This window comes from Nipponia nippon, unplaced genomic scaffold (genome assembly GCF_047370975.1).
Source record: "Nipponia nippon isolate SJK-2023a ecotype South Korea unplaced genomic scaffold, ASM4737097v1 scaffold_3, whole genome shotgun sequence".
Taxonomy (NCBI): Eukaryota; Metazoa; Chordata; class Aves; order Pelecaniformes; family Threskiornithidae; genus Nipponia; species Nipponia nippon.
In genome coordinates this window covers 26,315,057-26,330,239 of record NW_028262347.1, presented here as the reverse complement: position 1 = coordinate 26,330,239, position 15,183 = coordinate 26,315,057, and the positions used below count along the sequence as shown (strand labels likewise).

At 39.7% G+C, this 15,183-nt stretch overlaps 1 protein-coding gene across 2 annotated transcripts in view; it reads left to right on the top strand.

Moving 5' to 3' along the window:
• CPED1 (cadherin like and PC-esterase domain containing 1) overlaps positions 1–15,183 on the top strand; it is a 157,760-nt gene that overhangs the window by 27,094 nt on the left and 115,483 nt on the right. For both annotated transcript variants that reach the window (XM_087766717.1, XM_009464129.2), the window contains exons 4-5: positions 9,673–9,779; positions 11,537–11,612. In XM_087766717.1, the coding sequence (XP_087622843.1) occupies positions 9,673–9,779; positions 11,537–11,612 (183 nt within the window). The remainder of the gene's footprint in view (positions 1–9,672; positions 9,780–11,536; positions 11,613–15,183) is intronic.

The following is a 15,183-nucleotide window of genomic DNA, read 5'->3' as shown; positions in this document are numbered from 1 at the left end:
TGGCAGATCTGTGACAGCTATGTGCTTTAACTAGGTACCAAGTACTTCCATCCCAGAGAAGAGTTGGTTAGGTCTCAGTCCCACAATGCTTTCTTGTGCAAGTGAGAAACATATCTAGCAGCTTTGACTGTGGTAGCCTACCTGGTGTATTAAATATGTATAGAGTAAGAATTCCAGCATTTGAGAGCAACTAGGGATGTAAACCTTTTTAGCTTGCATACCAGTAGAGCATACCATATTGGATTACTAGACGCTTTTGGTTTCACTGAGGCTTGCTCTGCATGTGTGGAAAGCATACCAGTGTAATCTGAATATTCATCCAAAGCACAGTCTATAAGCACAGAAGTGGAATAACAGGCTTGAGGATTTGAATTGCCCTGATGTGTTTGCCATTGTGACAGGACTACATATTTTCCTTTTGTTCGCTACTGAACTCTACTGCAGCTCAGAAAGTATTTTGACAGCATATTTTCATAGCTTGAGTTGACAGATTATGCCATGATAAAAACTATAGGTTGTTAGAGTTACAATCTGTAATGCAACTCAGTGGAGAATTATTCTTAGCCTGACACGGTCTCTCCCTGATAAACTAAGAACCATCTGATGCACCTGTCTTGTATACTGCAGTACTCTTCTCCCCACGTCAGACTAGTATAATTTTTGAAGGTACTTTAGTTACTCTTATTTCCAGTATTCAGCTCATTCTTTGGTTGCACAGAAAAATATATGGATATAGTTTAATAATACTGCAGGTTTTTTGTACACTACCTTTTGTTGTCTTACAGACAGTTATCTGCAAATTGAAAAACAGCACTTTAAATCATTTGCTGCAGGTCTGCAAATTCTTTCATGGTTGTCTCTTATGGTAGGGTAATTTGTTGATTGAAGAAAGGATTGTGAATCTATTGCATGACTGAATGTGATATAAATGGAGAAAGGATTGATCCTGTCTCTTCTCCCTTCTTGTGTTTATGCCCTCAATAGATTTCTTTTGCTTCTTTTGGAGAAAGTCATCTGCCTTGTATTATCAATTACTCTGGTAAGGAAGAAGGTAACTGGTTGACTTGGTAGGTAGGTCCAAGGCAGTTTTAGAGTCTGAGACCAGGTGGAAAAAGGAAAAAATCTTGCCAAATTTGAGAAGAGTTCTGGGAGAAACAGGTAGCTCTTGGCTTGTTACACTAATTTATTTTTGTACTTTTAAAATTCTGCTTTGGATTGACAAGAAAAGTAGGCTTGCAGCCTGGCCCTTCCTGATATAAGGAAACAGTAATAAAATAACTCTCTCTTGTTTTTTTCAGACAAGAGTGGAAGCATTATGCCTCCCCATTTGTAGTTAGACCTAACATCTCTCCACAGTATTTGCAGAAGAGATACAGAATAGTCAGGCATTACCCTGTTTTTATGAGTGAGGCACTGTGATAGGACTTCAAATGTCTGTTTCACTCTGCAAATGCTGAACTCAGATGTGACTGTGCATTAATTCTTGAGCACAGGGCAATATTTTGTGCTAAGCTGGTCAGGGACAGATGAGCTGTCCTGGGAATGAGGCTAGTTCCACTTGGTTCACACCAGCCTCTCCTCCACAATGAATGCTTCCCTTGGCACTTCAGATCCTCTTAGTTATGGGGTAACTGAGCCAAAATAAAACCCTGATCATCCTCAAGAGGGGTGAATAGTGACTGTCCTCGGGATTCCTGCAGCCTTTCCCTGGCAGCCATACAGCAACTGTACGAAGTACTTTGTGAATGAATTGACTGCGTCCAGCAATCTCAGCCTCATGTATAGAGTGGAGGGGTTTTTTTACAATTCTAATACTACACTGCAATTAATGTGCCAAAAGGTTTCAGCCTAATTTGTCTAGTTAAGCAGGTGGTTACTGGACTGGACTGTGTGTTACGGCAGAGTACAGTCAGTATCAACAAGTAGCATGGAGCATGCTGTGTGAAACAGGGAGAGGTTTGCACATGGACAAGTGAACAGCTGCTTTCCAGAATAGTTCAGAAAATATCAGAAACCTCGCCGTCTTTTCCTACACTATCTTCACTTACCAGGGTGATAATTTCTTCATTGTTGTCAAAGTGAGTTCAAATTGCTGATAGCTCATGACTATCAAGAGCCATGCCGAAAGAAAAATTAAAATACCTCCAATAACTACTTTAAGGGGAAAATTCCTGCACACCTAGGTATGAGACATTCCTTTAGGGAAAGCCCTACAAATGAAACTGTGATATCAAAAACTTACAAAAGGCCATACCGTTAACAAAGAGAATGCATTCAGTCCAACAAGCGGCATTCTGATCTTTGCACAAGTGAGACAGCCAAGCTGCCATAACCAGGAATAGTCTTCAAAGGATATTTTTCCCTGGAGCATTATCAGTGAAGCTCAGATCTTCAGAGGTGTAGAATTCCCACCTCCCCAAACCCCGTCATGCAGCCTGACTGATGCTGCTGCCCTCTGAGATGCTGAGGGGCATAAAATCCAGCCCAGAGTCCAGAGCCAGGCAGTGAGGCAGTAGTTCTGTCTTTCAGATATCTGGTAGTTCTTCCATTCTAAACTCTTGAGTAGCAAACTATTGGCTCCTATAAATTGGCTACATTGCAGGGATGAAGCCTGCTTTGTAAAACATATTCCTCTGTCTTGTTTAACGTTGGATTTGTGCACAAGCAGCTACTTCCACAAATATGTGCCTCCTCACCAAACTCAGTTCAATCTGTGCTCACTCCATTACCCTGCAGGAGCAGAGGAGTTTGACTTTTTTTTCCCTGTAGACTATAAGGACTCATGATACATGAAGCTAAAACTTACATTCATCACATTTTTTTTTTTACAGATCAGGATTACAACATGCCAAAAGTATATCTGAATACAGCTTAATGTGTCAGTACCTAAACAATACATGTTCCTGAAAATCTTCTCTTGACATCCATGCAGCTCAGAGGTGCCTGAAAATATGTTTCAAGTAGAGCTGGGGGGAATTTCTTTTAAGAAAACATCATGTACAAATCTCAGGATCTCCCTTGGCAGGGGTTCTGTAGCCTCCTAAAGTAATGTATTCCACTACTTCATCGTTGCAGTTAGAAACTTTCTTTATATAATCTTTGCTGCAAATTAAAATGTTTACCTTGTATCCTGGTTCTAGTGATTAAAGAGGGTAACTGATTTTGGATGGGTAAAAATTCATTCTATGGTGTTGTGGTTTAACCGCAGCCAGCAATTAAGCACCCCACAGCCACTCGCTCACTCCTCCCCAGTGGGATGGAGGAGAGAATTGGAAGGACAAAAGTAAGAAAGTTCGTGGGTTGAGATAAAGACAGTTTCATAGGTAAAGCTAAAGCTGCTCACGCAAGCAAGGCGAAATAAGGAACTCATCACTACTTGCCATTGGCAGGCAGGTATTCAGCCATCTCCCGGAAAGCAGGGCTTCATCACGTGTAGTGGTTACTTGGGAAGACAAACACCATAGCTGTGAACATCCCCCCTTTACCCTCCTTCTTCTGCCCCCTTTTCTTCTGAGCATGACGTCATATGGTCTGGGACATCCCTTTGGTCAGGTGGAGTCAGCTGTCCCAGCTGTGGCCCCTCCCAACTTCTTGCCTACCCCCAGGCTCTTTCTTTGCTAGCAGGGCAGCATGAGAAACAGAAAAAAACTTGATGGTGTGTAAACACCATTCAGCAATAGCTAAAACATCCCTGTGTTATCAACACTGTTTTCAGCACAAATCCAAAACATAGCACCATACAAGCTACTATGAAGAAAATTAACTCTATCCCAACCAAAACCAATACATATGGTGAAGGCATTTCCTATCACCTTAACCTTGCTTTAGAGAAAATGCGTAAAAAAAAAAAAAAAATCAAAATTCTTTTGAGCTTCTTCAGAGTTCAAAGGTGTGGTAGGTTGACCCCAGCCAGCAACTAGGGATTCATCAGCTGCTCACTCACCACCCCCTGCAGCAGGATGCAGGAGACATTTGGAAGAGAAAAGGACAAGAAATGTTCCTAGGTTGAGATAAAGAAAGTTTAAAAAGTGAAGGGGGAAAAAAAGGGAAAAAAACCCCCAAGTGATACAAAGGCAATTGCTCAGCACCCCCCATCAGCAGACTGATACCCAGCTAGATCTTCAAGCAATAGCAGCTTTGGAAAGACTACATGTCAGTTTTATTTCTGAGCATGGCGTCATATGGTATGGAATATCTCTTTTGTCAGTTGGGGTCAGTTGTCCCAGCTGTGCCCCCTCCCAGCCTCTTGCCCACCCCAGCCTACTCACCGGGGGTCAGTGCGAGACACAGAGAAGGCGCTGACAGTGTGCAAGCACTGCTCAGCAATAGCTAAAACATTGGTGTGTTATCAACACTGGTTTGGTCACAAATCTAAAAGACAGCACTGTGTGGGCTGCTGGGAAGAAGATTAACTCCATCCCAGTCAGACCCAGTACAACGTCTTCTAAAACCTACCTCCTTCTTGTAACCCTCTGTTGAAACCATGTTTTCCAAAACGGGAGAACAGTGTTACTGATGAGGTATGACCAACACCAACTGCAGCAGCAGGATTACCCTGTTGCTTGTATATAACTCATAAACAGGTTTGGTTGCAATTCTTAATGCCTGGGGGGTTATGATTATAATGAAATAGTCCCTATTATTTAGAATTCTGTGTAACATGGAATAAATTCAAACTGCAATTTTAAAAGAGGGGAATTCAGCTCTTTCAGTCCCAATAAATCTTTGCCAACAACTCAAAAGTTATTTGGGGAATTTTTTGGAACAGTATTATATTGTTAATTCATATGCAGTTTATGAATCTGGTCTTTTCTGCAGTAGTGCTCTCTGGCCAATTGTATTTGCCCATCTGATTTCTCTTTCCGAATTATGGCACTTTGAACTTGTTTTGAATGTCCTCAGGTTGAATTTGGACCGTATGTCACAATTATTTTGAATTCTGATCATGTCTTCCAAAATGCTTATACTTCCCCTCAACTTGGTGTCATTTGCTATTTATAAATGCACTTGTTATTCCATCATTCAATTTGTTAATGAGAAATTTGAACAGAACTGAATGTACAGTGGGTTATGCTTTGATGTTCTGCTCCAAAAAAAATCCACTTTGATAGCAGAGAGTTCATTTTTTTCAAATAGCTATGCACTCACCTGATTGATAGGTATGTTATGTGGAAACAGTGTCTAAAGACTTACTGAAGTTGAAGTGTTTCATCGCTACTGTTTCCTTTGTTCGCTAAATCAGTCACTGTCAGAAGAAATTACACTAGTTTTGTATATGTTCTTGACTAACGAATGTTGGCTGTTCTTATCCTCTGGTGCTTGTAAATTGATTATTTTTAGGGTGATGGTGCGAGTGAGTGCAAAATTGCAAATTGAACAGAAGTTAAAATAAAAATAAAGCTGACCAGGCTTTTCATTTCTCAGCATGAATGAAGTACAGAAAGATGAGCATAAAAGATGAAAATTGAATTTGATTTTCAAAGTTATTTCATTTCACAATTCAGAAAGAGGACCTTAACACTGAAAAATGAAATTTCAAGCTATGGTATTGAGATGAAACTTAGTCATTTGATTAAATCAAAGAATACTTTTCTGTGTATACTCATAAGAAATTAAAAACTCCATGAAGCTGCATGCATCCAACAATTTTCCTGCAAAATTCTGCCCCCAATGCCATAGCTCATGGGGAGAACGTGATAATTTAGAAGGCAGGAATAAGATTACTTCATTTTAGAAATAACCTCCAGAAATTCTTGAAGTTCATCTATAAAATGCATATACTGTATTCTTAAAACACCACTAAATCCTACAGTTCTTATTTTGTTTCTGTCCACTTACTTTGCTCTAGAATATCAGAATACAAAAACTATGCAGAGTATTTTTACAGAAAAAGTTAAATGTTTTTATTGGTCTCTGCATTGCTATTTCCACTGCTGCTAGAAACATGTTTGTTTTTCTCTCTAGATTGTTATCTTTTAGATTATTTTTCCACATTAAACATTTTAACTATTCCAAGTAACAAGTCAGAGTCAAAGCCAATGAAAACTGTGGTATCTTGTTCAAAATTATAATTTGTACATTATATCAATTTTCAGTTGAAACCTGTTGCTGTCTGAATTGAATAGCATGTACTTTGACTCATTCAGAATGAGAGTAATTAAAGGTGGTCACAGAGGATTGGAAGCAAAGTATGCTGTACTGCTGATTCTTGGATTAGCAACTCGGGTTGATCTTCTCAGGTAAACATGAGATATACATCTCTGGTACACAAACACTTTTTAAGATGGGACTGCTAGACGGGGCTACAAAGACTGGAGGAGAGGAGAGGGAAAGAGCTGGCAAAAAAGACCAAGTGAATAAAAGCATCACGCTGCCAGCATAAGCCGTATCCGCATTAAGCTCAATTTGCCTGCATAATAAGATGTAATTCTGCAGATGAACATTCCTTGTGTAGGCAAGGCCTTAATTAACAGGCTGAACTAAAAAATCTTGGTTTGAAAAGATGCTCAGAGAGGGGATGAACATTCCATTGCATATTCTCATCTTAAGTTACCACTCTTCTGCTTGTCCAAATGCAAAGTAATACAAAGCAGTAGGCACTCCATGAGGTGGGATTCCATACTGTTTAACTCATCTGCTGCTCCCGCATGCTGAGCTCTACTGGTTTGCTGAATAAAGCAAACAAGATTTCTGTAACTGTAGACAAAGCCCTTTACGTGGAAAAAGCTTCATGCAAATTGCTAGTAGTTAAATTGTTCAGATTTGAAGTATCCATTTTAACTGCCCACTTCAAATGTCCTGTCAAAGCCTGCTTCTCGTGTGAAGTCTGCAGGAAACCAGCAAAACTGTGTGTACATTGGGGATGAAATAACATGGACATTATTAATACTTCTTCATTAAACATCTCTAAAAACATTTTGAAACATGAGTTTTTCCGTGCAGATGACTTGTGTTATTACTGTCACTTTTGTTCTTCCTTCCTCTTTTACTGTAGACTGTTTTAGCTCACATGTTGTATCCTGCTTTACTTTAGAAATAATTTCTGTGAAAGGGATTTTCTTCTGTTTTAAAATATAGTGACTGACAGCTTGGGATCCTTGGCATGGGCCATTTATTGTTACTGGAATATTAATAACACTAGCACTTTTTTGCTGAGATATAGTTTTATAATTATTACATTCGCAGAAGGGAGAGAGACTCATGGTCTCATGATCATAGATGTTCATTTTCCACAAAAAGTTAAGCTGTGAGATGAATGACATAGGCAATTTCTAGGCTATATCTATTCACAGAAGAGTCTGCTCCAAAACTGAATAACTGTTGTGACACATGCCTCTTTCATTTGTTTTCCAAGCACATTTTTTCATGTGCAGTTGATTAGGAATGTATTGATATATTTAAATAGAAGTCAGACTGCTCTGTCAGCCTGAATCTGAGAGACAGCACTAGGTGTACACTGTTTTTCTAATAGGAAGTCTCCTGTTTTCTATAAATAGGCATGTTTCAGTTCTGATTGTTCTGTACTGAGATAACTGGCTAGATGTCTACTTACTCTAAATAGAAAACACAAATAATGGCAGGCACTCAACCCCTCCTGAAAAATTGTTCCTAGCAGTTAACTGTTGTACTTTCTGGGCACTGGCTCAGAAACACGCTAGGTCTGAGGGCCCTTTATCCTTCCTTTTTCTTCTCTTTGATACATTCATATTGATCACTCTGCTGTGTCCTAAAGGCAAATGATACACATAGTGCAGCGTATCCTTCAGAGTCAGGGATCAAATTCATTCCTGGCCAGGATGTGTAATAATAAACAAGGGAAGGAAATGAACTGCTTCTGAGAAATGGAGTTCCCTCCAGCGCCCTTTCAATTTGCACACAGCTAGGCATTGTGCTTTATATGTAATTATAATGATTTATTCAAAGGTGTTTACTAGTCAAAGGCATAGCATCTTGGTTATCTGATAATTACATAGCTGGTGAGGTCATCGAGTAGGTTGTTAACACTGTCAATCTTTTGCATGAAAATGAAGTATTTGCTTGTCCGTTTCTTTAATGTTTCATTTATTTGTTATCAGTGCCATTTTTATCTACCTGCAGTTTTTTTCTTGTTTCTCTCACAAAGGAGTGTGTAGTGAATCTGTCTTGCCTAAATTTCACATGCCTTAATTATTTTTATACCATAATACATGTTCTTGTAATGTGAAATTGAAGAATTCTTTACAGTAATGGTTGCAGTGTAACTGAAAATTCATCTCTTCAGCTTTGTCACACTGCTTATAAACATAAAAAAGGTGATAGTTACTTTCAGAGTCCTGGACCCATTCTGCACAATCAGTTCATTAATGTACTTAATGTAAACTGAGTGTTAAATCCCCTTAAGTGAAATCTTCACCCTGCTTGGCATTTGTAGTTGTGATTGGGATAGGAAAAAATTACATTTTGGAGGGGAAATCATAAAAAAAAAACATCTCTGTGGGCCATCAGTGGTACTAAATTTAGGGCGTAATCTAATAAAATTAGGAAGGTATCACAGATAGATAGCACAAAATGGAATAAAATGCATGTAACCTTCCCAACCTTGGGAAAAAGAACCAACTAACCAGTCACTGAAACAGCTGTCCTGTGGAGAGCTTTGACCTAATGCTATACCCTGCCTTGGATGCTGTACAGCTTCTCCGGTGCCCTTTTTGTTTGCAAGTTCTTTATTTCTAATTGTCATCCTGTCACTGAAATGGTTTGCCCTTTATTGAACATATTCATGGTGCCCTCAACAGATGTAGTGATTCTGTTAATCTTTTGAGAGATGCCACTATCTTTAACTAGTCCAGTTTACGAAGGCTCTATACAGAAGAAAACAAATAACCGCTTGGGGGAGCTGACCAAGCTCGTTTAAGCTACATTGGCGTTTCTATACCACATCCCATGCTGCAACGTAGGCAAACTCCAAGACCTATTTGTGTCTTCTAATCCATAATGGTATTTTAATGGGTGGAGTTTAGTTTTGTCTCTACTTCAAGCAGCCACCTCTGACTCCAGTGTTGCTTGTTTCCTGATAATAGAACCTCATGGTCTCACAGGTCAGCTTCGCCCCAGAAAGGAAGCATCAGGACTAGCTCAGAAGCTAGCTACTTGCTCAGTGCAACTTAATTCCCACTTCTACACCTGTTTTAGATGTTGGCAATCTGGTGTCTAATATTTAGGAAGCTGCTACACCAAAACTCAGGCTAGAAATTCCTGCTGTTTGCAATAGCATGACCAGTATTGCTTCCTGTAAAATTTACTTCCCAATAATGAAAGACCTCAGAAGATCACACTGCATATAGTGGATGTGTTACAACTGTGCATGTCGAAGAGTTCAGAAAAAGGAACAAATTAAGCACCATGTTATTTAATGTTTGCATTTCTGAATGCTAAACAGGTCAGACACCAGGGAACTGGACATCAGTAGCCAGGTGTAACAGGAGGTGCCAACTGTGAAATACCTAAATATAATTCCAAAGCTTGAACTGTGGTAGTGAATATGTCTTTTTCCCTTCTGCCACCTGTAGCTGTTCATGTGTTCATCACTCCAACAGTTTGCTATTCCTCGGGATTTGGCTCTAGGTATTTTTGGTTCAAATAGGAATTGCATGATATTTTCTTTCTCAATATGCTGCTTTTCTTTCCTGATAGGTCATATAAGCCCTTGGGATCTTTGGATCTGCTTATCTTCCAGAAAAAATGATGGTACCGGCTGCATGCAAATAGAAGACTTGCATCATCTAGAATTATTCCAGAAGGTACAAGATTATTGTGTTATCCTTTGTGGGAATGAGAGGACAGGGCTAGCTCAAATTTTCAGCACTCACTCATAGAAAGAAAAATATCTGATGCTTATTTTATACTGCAGCAGCATGGTTTAACAGCAATAAAAAAGTTTTATTATTACAACAAAATTGTTACAACTGAGTGTCAAGTTCTTTTCTCTTCTTTAGCTTGAACTTTTGCATTCTTGGCCACCCTCAACCAGCATGTCAGGCAGCAAAAGTGTCTACAGAAGTCAAGGGAAATTTAAACAATTTACCCCATTGGAAAAAGAATTTAGAAATGGGGAGAAACAACTAGCCAATACATGCAATATTTCAGAATAATAGCATAAGCAGATGATAAAGCTGGACTACTTTAGGCTTCACATCAGTATTGAGTTTCACCTAACCTAATTGCTCTTTTGTAAACGTGATTTAGGCACATCTCCAAACAGTGACAGTGCTCCTACAATTGATAATGTGTGAGCTGGACCAGTGTCCTCCTCCAGCGCCTTCATGGGAGTTCCTTGCTCTGGCACTGCAGTCTGCTTACTCCCAGTCCAAAGCATCAGTGGTGCCAATATTTCTTGGTATTTTCAGGTTTTGTTTTGGTTTTTTTTCGCTTGAGTATGTTGTGGGCACAGTTTAGGTTACTTAGATATGCAAATGTCTAAATAAGGACCTGACCTGTTGGTGAAAATATGTAAGTGATTTAAACTGAAGGCTTTTTTTGAAAAAAGGTGACCAAACCATGGATAAAGGTTGGCTTATATTTAAGTACAATGGCACAGATAATAACAGCAAGACCCAAAAGTATAGACTCTGAACTGAGGAACTGGGAGAAACAGAGCTGCTTTTAAAAGGTATTTAGTTGAGGTATGAAGTTCATGAGGACACAAAAAACCATTGTGTGTCCACAGAAGTCAGAGCTAGGAGCATGTACACTGGAGTTCCCTGGGACAGGATGCCTTATCTAAGTGTATCCAAAGTGAAATTTTTATAGCAGTTCCAGTTTGCTAGAAATACACATGCTTTGGATTCAAGTCTCAGATCATAAAACATCCTAGGCTTCTGCAAACTGCTTTTTGCTCATTCTACCCATATTATCATATCTGAGCCTCTAATACTGTGCAGTATACTAATCCTTACAGCACTCTGCAATGTCCAGAAGTTTCACACATGAATAACTGAGACATAAGGTGATCAAAGGAATTGTCCAAGTTCACTCAGGAAGTCTGCAGCACAGCAGGGACTTAAACCAGATGGCCCATGTCTCCGGATAACTTCAAATATTGGACTAACATTACTTGCTGCTGGCATGTCCATACCACAGTGCAACACAGTTCTTTGTTGCAGAGCCTGCATGTGGTTTAGCTATGTTAGCTTACCACTGTTCCCAAGCACAACAATTCAAGAGGCGTAGGCTATTTCCATGCAGTGACAGACAGTGATTGATAACTGGCAGAGAACAGAGACACTGCAGAAACTGAAAAGGGGGCAGGGAAGGAGTGAAAACTCAGCAGCCAGGAGGAGAGCCATAAGTCTAAAATTTTGTTTTGTGATGGCCATGGAAGAAGAGCCCATACCTTAACTTTATTATCCCACTTGCAGGAATGGCAAAGTTATAATTTGCTACTGACACCGACAGGAGTTTTGCACACGAGGTGTCTCTGATAAATTAAACACAAAATCTCCAGGAAAAAGAGCACATTTCTGAATGAAATCATTAAGGCTTCTCTTTTTATGTACAGGTAAACCTACTTCCAGAAATCCAGCATTTTCTTTGCAGAAAAGAAGGATTATGCGAGATAACAAAAGCCTTTTCAGGTAACCTAATTTCTTCAAATCTGCATATGTGATGATGATCTTTTAATAGTTGTCACAGGAAGTCTCTGAAATGACACTCTCAGGCTTATAATTCCTTTTTATTTTTAGTCATGAATGCATAGGGGGAAAAATGAAACAAGAATGATAATCCATTTCAGACACCACTTAAATAGAAATGACAGTTATGCAGTGTCTTTTCAGGTAAAGATATTGCATGGTTTAGCCGTTGCACACTGCAGAAATAATTTGGCAATAAGTGTCTTATTTTTGGACTGTTTTGTGTTAATATAGTGTATTGGTGTTTACACTTCAAAGCCCTGGGTTCGGTGTAATATGTTTGTTCAGCTTTACAAAAATGTTGTGGCATGGAGAAGGAGTAGGAGTCGCAGTTTGGTTCCCATCCAGACATAGTTTACTGATAAAAAGCCTTTGTGTATCAAGATCATCGACCAGAAAAGTTTAAAGGTTATGGGCTAGTTGCCAGAGAATTCTAATTTACTATGGGTGAAATTCAGCTTTGAATAGAAACTGGAAAAAACAGTTGTGCACCATATTAGGTCTATTTAAACTACAGAGGGACACATTCTGATCTCAGTTACACCACTAAATATCCAACATCAATGCTATTTTGGATTTATGATCTATCCTATATAAACTTTGCTTGTAAGAGATCTTGTCCCTTGGTTTTGTAATCTAGTAACAACCAGCCCCGCATTTATTCCATTAGTATTTAGCCTTTGCAGACAAATATACAAGATTGATCTCTCTTCTCTTCTCTTCTCTTCTCTTCTCTTCTCTTCTCTTCTCTTCTCTTCTCTTCTCTTCTCTTCTCTTCTCTTCTCTTCTCTTCTCTTCTCTTCTCTTCTCTTCTCTTCTCTTCTCTTCTCTTCTCTTCTCTTCTCTTCACTTCTCTTCTCTTCTCTTCTCTTCTCTTCTCTTCTCTTCTCTTCTCTTCTCTTCTCTTCTCTTCTCTTCTCTTCTTCTTCTTCTTCTTCTTCTTCTTCTTCTTCTTCTCCTTTTCTCCCTTCCCTTCCCTTCCTTCCCTTCCCTTCCCTTCCCTTCCCTTCCTTCCTTCCCTTCCCTTCCCTTCCCTTCCCTTCCCTTCCCTTCCCTTCCCTTCCCTTCCCTTCCCTTCCCTTCCCTTCCCTTCCCTTCCTTCCTTCCTTCCCTTCCCTTCCCTTCCCTTCCCTTCCCTTCCCTTCCCTTCCCTTCCCTTCCCTTCCTTCCCTTCCCTTCCCTTCCCTTCCCTTCCCTTCCCTTCCCTTCCCTTCCCTTCCCTTCCCTTCCCTTCCCTTCCCCTTCCCCTTCCCCTTCCCCTTCCCCTTCCCCTTCCCCTTCCCCTTCCCCTTCCCCTTCCCCTTCCCCTTCCCCTTCCCCTTCCCCTTCCCCTTTTGTATATATATGCTCTATTTAGCACATAAGAAAAGGATTCATTACGTCTCACTATTTAGAAGTCAGGTATCATCTTCTGTTTATTCTGTCTATTCTAGTCTTCCCCTTAAGCCAGTGGAGAGAGGGGGCACCTTCAAACACTACTTCATTTTATCCTAAACTATGTGTTTAAAATAGGTGCACTGAATTACCCTCTGCAGGTACTTACTACCCAATTACCTCTCCCCACTGACTGTAAATGGAGCCTAGACAAGTAGCTTAGATTAAATAACTGACACTTGGATGCTTGAGTAAAGTTGAGGTTAGGTGGTTCCTAACCTAAGCATACCATACTTTCCCTTTTAATTTTTTTACTGTTTCATTTAAGATTGATCAATATCTAAAACTTATGTGAAGTGTTTCCCTTAAATAACTGTATGTTGAGGGTCAGTTTAAATTGGACATTTCCATTTTCCTGGTGCAGTAAATTGTCAAAACTGATCATAAAGAACATGCAGTGTAAGGAATATCTATCCAGGTCCCATGAGAGTCCTTTATCTTGAAGTCATATTACACCAGGTAAGTAATATATTCTGTTTTGGCTGAGTTTTAAGTATGTCTTCAGTGATACCTACTGCCTTTGTTCCCTTGCACTGGAAAGTGAATTAGAAAGTATTCTGATACAGTACCAGTTTCAGACAAACCTGAGCAGATTTCTAAAAATTTCAAGGACTTCAGGAATTGGTAGTTCCTACTCATGTTGTAACAGAGTGCCTTAAAAAACATTGGTTTGCCCTGCTACTTGGAGAAAGGCCAATTGCAGTGGTTTTATTATTTTGCTACCACAAAACCACAAACACAAGAGGCACTCACCACACACAGAGCTTTCCCCTTAAAATATGCACATTTTCACTGGTGTCCATAAACTGTGGTACAAGCCACTTTGTGTATGCGGTCTGTTAAGCTGTTTGGTATTTTCTCCTCTTTAGGGAAGGGCCATTTGTAAATGTCTTATTCCATACCTATATTATTAGTGCTTTCCTGGCAAAGAGAAAAGCCCTTCTGAATGATGCTGAAATCCCATTGAAATCAAGGTAGTATGTGTGCTTGGCAGCAGCGGTCTGAGTTCTACCCATCCATTAACGCACGATTATTCTAACAGTCTGCTGAAGGACTGTCAGATAGAAAAAGGCCCACCCCTCACCTTTCAATTACCAGTAAAAAGATGTTGAACCTAAATTAGCTGCAGTGTTTTAAAGTAAAAAAAAAAAATAATCCATCTCTTTAATTTAGGTGTCTCCACATCAGCATGTGGCCTAGGGGCTGAGGTAGCTGTTTCAACACAAGGGTCTCACACCACTTGAGATGCCATGGAGAGTCGAGGACGCCAAGTAGGATGGGCAGATTTGGCACAGAACCTATATCTTTTTGCTCCAGCAGCTGGAGGCTTGGAGGGTATCCTATGGTGTCCTAGATGGCAGTAGATGTCTACGTGTGGATACCTGAATTTAACACTTGGTACCTAAGCTCCCAAAGTTAACAGAAGTACAGTTTAGAGTGAGCAAGCCCAAAAGAGCATTTACTTTCAGCATAATTTAGGGTTAGCTGAATTGCTCCACACTGACTGTACAGACTACACTGACGTCCACTGACAGGAAAGGGAACTTAGACTGTGACACACAGTGGGTCATCTTTGTATAGACCAGACCTCAAAGTGTCTCAATCCAGAAATGAATCCCGTTCAGTATCACTGGATATGTGACATCTAATTTACTATGAGTGAAACTCACCCATAGAAGGTGAAATTAGAATCAGAAGGGTATATGATTTGATTTCAGGTTAAGAGGGCACAAAAGGCATAAGTTAAAGCAAACTTCTAGAGCCAAGATTACAGATACTCTTCTCCCCTTCCATTCATCTGATAAAGACAGCTCTTTCCACTTCTTTCTTTTGCTTGCATCCTCCAACAGACCTTTCTTTCCAACAACAGCAAAGTTGTCAATGATTAGGATTTGTTTAATCCTCAATTTTAAAATTATTCGGGGAAAGAACAGTTTTCATCAGTATTTCCTGTACAGAAGAGTTTGTTTCCTTTCAAATCAGTCACATACTTTCACTCTTGTGCATTTAAGTGAACAGGGCTTCTCTGCAATTCCTGTTGAAGAGGATCAGTTGGTTTGTTATTACTGTGTTTGTCATT